Here is a 5416-nt window from a genome sequence, read left to right as displayed (position 1 = left end):
AAGAGGTTTAACGTGTGGTACACTGAGTATATCAAACTAGACTGAGTCTGTTAGAAAGGGTTTAACAGTGTGGGAACACATGAGGTATATCAAACTAGACTGAGTCTGTTAGAAAGGGGTTTAACAGTGTGGAACACTGAGGTATATCAAACTAGACTGAGTCTGGTAGAAAGGGGTTTAACGGTGTGGAACACTGAGGTATATCAAACTAGACTGAGGTGGATATGTTTGTATTTGTGTCTGTTTGCTCCAAACCCCTGTACTAATCCACTACTACACTAGCTTATGGTGAACCAGTCTTGTCATGCATGGTACATGTGTTCCTTTGGCCCGTGTGTGTTGCACCTGTGTAGGTGGGCTGCTCCTGTGTTATGTGCTGTTTTTGTCTATCCAGAGTCAGAAGTTGACCCTACAGGATCAGATAGTATTTCACCCCTTTAATGGATGAGGTTATGATGGGGGTAGAGTAATCTGATCCTAGATCTGTGGTTAAGGACAACTTCTACCTCAATCAGTTTTGTGTCTGTGTTTGTTTGTGTACTGTGCATGCCCTTTGACCCCAGAGGGGCGGGCCTGCTCATCATCTGACCATGATGCTATAACACTATTGGCTTACAGTGGTGCTGCTCTTCTTCTTTAATACTGCTTGCCCCTCCTGGCGGACTACTGCTGCTGCTGCTGTCTTCTCTTGGGCACCGCACTCCTAGCCGTCAGGCAATGTATGGGTGACCCACGAGGAAATGGAGACCCTCGCAGCACCCTCCTCAAAAACGGTTAGTCCTTCCTCTCCTTTTACCTCTTCTCTCACTCACTTCTCTCTTTTCTTGCTTTCACTGCAGTGTTGAGACCTGTCCATGGCTGCTTTACTGAGGCCTGTACTGAGGACGGCAGGTAGCCAAGCAGTTAGAGCATTGGGACAGTAACCAAAAGGTCACTGGTTTGAATACCTGAGCAGACAAGGTGAAAAATCTGTCATTGTGCCCTTGTGTGAGGCACTTCACCCCGATTTTCTCCAGGGGTGCGTACTACTATGGCTGAGACTGTAAAACAACACATTTCACTGCACCTATCTGGTGTATGTGACAATAAAACATATTTTTTCCCCCTATATGATTTGGAGGGTAGGGAGATTGAATAACAGTAGGTTTGTTGATAATGTGGTTAGACTGCATCACATCACATCCATTCTCAGTTCTCCCTTTCATTATAGTGGGTAAAGAAGGCTTTTTAATTGGAATGACTGGTGCACTGCCCTATATTTACCAGTATGTGTTGGTGTTACTGCTATGGTTCAGGGAGCTGCATTGCCCTTGGGTACCATACTGTAGTTACCCTATATTACCTGTGTTTATGGTACGTTTCAGCCAGATGTTGATTAGATACAGCACATGTCAAGACATAATGCTATTTTTTCCCATTAGCAATGTCATCCTTTTAAACCTGACAGTGATCAGCTGATTGTACATAGGAGTCACCGTACAATACCGGTGTAAGAAGCTACATCAAATCAGATACAGGTCTGCAAACTGATACAGTATGTTCCAAACATGTTAATTTAAAACCAATTGGTTCTGTCTCAAGATTGAAGCTTGCAGGATTATTATTCACTGCAGGTGTCATTCATGTCAATCCCTAGGACACAGACAGCTATGTACTATGCTGTACATGTAATAATGGATCTCTTTGAGCTTGAACATAAAGGTTATTCTTTGTTCCACTGTTCTCCCTGCCTCTAATACAGCCTGCATGTCAGGCACAATGAGGCTAATAGCCAACTCAGTACCATTGTACACAGGGCGAACCACGGGGAAAAAGGCTCTAATTTGTGCCAGCCGTTTTGTGCAAGCTAGATTGGCCTAATGTGGCATCAGCGCCCGTCTCCAAATCAAATGTAATGTGGCAGCAGCTCAGCCCAGGCCAGGACTAAAGGGATAACTGTGTTACTATCCCATGGGGCCAGTTCAGTTCACACGCTAAAGGGGGGAAATCATTCTCCCTTCTCAGATTGCAGATAAATCCCACAGGCCACTTTCTCTCCCTCGAATAGTGATTTTTCATACATATTTAGATGGAGCTCTACTTTTAGATTGGAATAGTTTGTTAGGGGAATATATGCGAGGGATAACTTTTCTGTACGTTCTGAGGCCTTTGCTCTGGCTTGAGCAAGTCAACAGCCTCTGATGCTAGAGTAGAGACTATTGGACTGTAGATGAAGTCCAGTGACCTGTTGCTATTATGTTCTCATGCATATTGCTACTGTTTCTTTTCCATGCCTGACCAATGACAGAGGTCCGGGGAGTCCGAGGAGGGGAGCTGGGCGCAGGTAAAGGATTTTTCGGTCTCTCTCATGGATTTGAACAGTAGAATTGTAGATTACTTAGAGTTACTCTAGTTTTATTTTTTTAATTTTAATTTTATTTAACTAGGCACATACCAGAGTTGTCTATGTGGCTACTTTTAAACTTCATCAAAATCATTTACAGATTAACAATGGTTTACAGTACTTAATTGTTTCCTTGTACTTATTGTCAGACTCTAGCGTATGGTGACATGAACCATGAGTGGATAGGGAACGAGTGGTTGCCCAGTCTAGGACTACCTCAGTACCGCAGCTACTTCATGGAGTGCCTGGTGGACGCCCGCATGCTGGACCACCTCACCAAGAAGGACCTCCGGGTGCATCTCAAAATGGTGGACAGCTTTCACAGGTACACCTGCCCTCCTCCTGCATGATGTAGGATTTGATCTGAAAGTTTAGTGTTTAGGCTCATTTTGTGGTAATAAGCGCAAAATATTATTGTGTCTGTCTTTCTAAAAATGGCTTTTCTAATGTTCCCATGTCTGTAGGACGAGTTTGCAGTATGGTATCATGGGTCTGAAGAAGCTCAACTATGACAGGAAAGAGCTGGAGAGACGCAGAGAGCACAGCCAGCATGAAATGAGAGGTACTTAAAGGAAAATTCCACCCAAAAACTGTCTTTTGGTATTTGTTTCATTAGTCCATTGTTGACATAGTTGCAAAATGTTTTGTTGTCAGCAATCAAGTTTTCAAGATACGTAACTTTCAAAACACAGAAATCATCACTGTATTATGCATTTAGTATCATCCTGCAAAATGCAGGATCATATGATGCAAAATCCATCATATGGGGATGATTTCTGTGTTTTTAAAGTTATACACAGTATCTTGAAAACTTGATTAGTGACAAGCATAACATTTTGGGACTATATCAACAATGGACTAATGAAACAAATACCAAAATATTATTTTTGGGTGGACTTTTTTCTTTAAAGACTGCTCAAGGAACGATAATGAAGACCTTTAAGCTAAAATATATCTAGTAGTGTCTAATTACAATCTCGTTAGTAATCTGCTAAGGCAAATAATACTTGTGGAAGCGCACTTAGTTTACAGTATGTATTGCATTCTATTGTGAAATATAGCCAAGCAGTGTCTACCTGTCATAGAGCTAGGAGGTGATGGTCAGTAAGGACCAATCTAGCAGAGCCAAGAGGTTTTCTTCATCATGTAACCAGACATTGAAAAATGTTGTGTCTGTGGCCGAACACCCATGTTGTGTTTACTGTGATACCATGTCTGTGTGCCCCAGACGTGCTGGTGTGGAGCAACGAGCGGGTGATTCGCTGGGTCCAGAGCATCGGTCTAAAGGACTATGCCAACATCCTGCTGGAGAGCGGCGTGCACGGGGCCCTGGTCGCCCTCGACGACAACTTTGACCACACCAGCCTGGCGCTGCTCATCCAGATCCCCAACCAAAGCACTCAGGTCAGATCCCTCTGCCCCCCATCACGCTATAGCATAGTTACGCCACAAGAGGGCGATGCATAATATACTAGCACAACCACACCATAAGAGGAAGACATTAACGTCTTCATTCCAAGAGTCCGGAGTCTTGTCTCTCAGAACTAAAAGCAAGTGAATTATGATGTTAAATTAAACAGTGTTTTTAATTTTTTTGATTTTCACGACAGAATAAATGATTTAGATGATCGTCATTAGAGGTACACTTCAAACATCTTTTCATTTCTCAGTCTTTCCATCTCAAACAGGTCTAATAATACCCTGAGTGCCAGACCAGTAGGTCAACAGAGAGCTGTTTAGTCATGCTAGCTTGGTATCAAAATGACTGAAAGCGTCTGGAGCCCCAAATAAAGAGACCTACAACTTCCATTTCAAATGTACCTAATAAGACCTATTTCCCCTTCCTCTCCCCAGGCACGTCAGATTCTGGAGAGGGAATATAATAACCTGCTAGCCCTGGGCACTGAGAGACGACTGGACGAGGTGAGTGACTCCTGTCACCCGGACAGCTAGCCCCGCTGTTACCATGGGTGATGGGCCGTGGCAGACAGACACACACACCTGGGTTTGTTGTCAATCATTACTCTGTTTTCCACCATCTCGCTGCACCTCAGACCTGTCCTCAGTTTCCACTTCCCACCCATCACTCATTTGTCTCTCATATTGTCTTAGAGTTGGTTTGAGAAATAAATATAAGGCCTTGGGAAATTAGTAATTTTTGTTAGTTACTGTAAACACTACTGTATATGCAGACACAAGCTGTTCTCAGACCAGTTTATTTGGTGATAAGATAATGGCTGCCATCTCTAAACCCAATCCCTAACCTGTCCCTGTCTCTGTCTGTGTGTCTGTTCGTCAGTATGAAGATAATGATCTCCGGGGGCCATCGTGGAGGAGGCAGTTCCCCTCGCGGGACGTCCATGGGATCAGTATGATGCCCGGCTCGGCAGAGACCCTCCCCGCAGGCTTCCGCGTCACCACCGGCTCACACTCCCGTAGGCTACCCCCCGAAGGTGAGCTCCCCCACAGACCCCCTGCATGGCCAAGACCCCCACAAAGTAGACCTAACAATTAAACTAGCGCCTCCAGTTTAGGGCACTTAGCATGGATGAATGTAAATTGCTCAAAATGCCAAATTGGATGGTAAAATTGCACTCATCAAACACTTATAAAAATGGCTAGCTGCCACAAAATGTATTTGATTAAGATTGTACCTGGGTGCATTTCATTTCTGTGTTAGAGTTTGGGGGGGGGGGTCCTCTTGCCCCTCTCTTTACTTGGGGCTCTCTCCCCATCACACTCTCTCTCGCCTATCGGTGTATGGATGGAGCATGTTGCTGACTATACCTGTATTTTCTCTGCTCTGGGACTGCTGCTCTGTGTGCAGTGCTCTATGAGGCGCTGGATGACAGTCCTGACGACATGTATTTGGACTGGTTTCAAGGTCAGATATACTGGKGCTATACCATGTGTCCTGCTGTTGGCCTGTGTGCCTTTACGCCCCCCAAAACTCCCCGGTTCCTGCTGTCCACCCTACTGTACCTCCTCTCTTCTCCAACTGTCTTCTCTCTCTACCTCTACTGCTCTGTTCCT

The 5416-nt window shown here is 44.6% G+C and overlaps 1 protein-coding gene across 2 annotated transcripts in view; it reads left to right on the top strand.

Moving 5' to 3' along the window:
* The first annotated feature begins 63 nt into the window (after positions 1-63).
* The window catches only part of LOC111951261 (liprin-alpha-2-like), an 8680-nt gene continuing 3327 nt past the window's right edge, over positions 64-5416 (top strand). For both annotated transcript variants that reach the window (XM_023969300.2, XM_070434799.1), the window contains exons 1-7: positions 64-773; positions 2288-2323; positions 2533-2708; positions 2848-2945; positions 3612-3787; positions 4238-4306; positions 4683-4836. In XM_023969300.2, coding sequence (XP_023825068.1) covers positions 741-773; positions 2288-2323; positions 2533-2708; positions 2848-2945; positions 3612-3787; positions 4238-4306; positions 4683-4836 — 742 coding nt within the window. In that variant the 5' untranslated portion in view covers positions 64-740. The remainder of the gene's footprint in view (positions 774-2287; positions 2324-2532; positions 2709-2847; positions 2946-3611; positions 3788-4237; positions 4307-4682; positions 4837-5416) is intronic.

The sequence above is a fragment of the Salvelinus sp. IW2-2015 genome, linkage group LG24, assembly GCF_002910315.2.
Source record: "Salvelinus sp. IW2-2015 linkage group LG24, ASM291031v2, whole genome shotgun sequence".
Classification (NCBI taxonomy): Eukaryota; Metazoa; Chordata; class Actinopteri; order Salmoniformes; family Salmonidae; genus Salvelinus; species Salvelinus sp. IW2-2015.
Note: the sequence above shows the minus strand (reverse complement) of the source record. Positions and strands in the feature narration are given on the sequence as shown.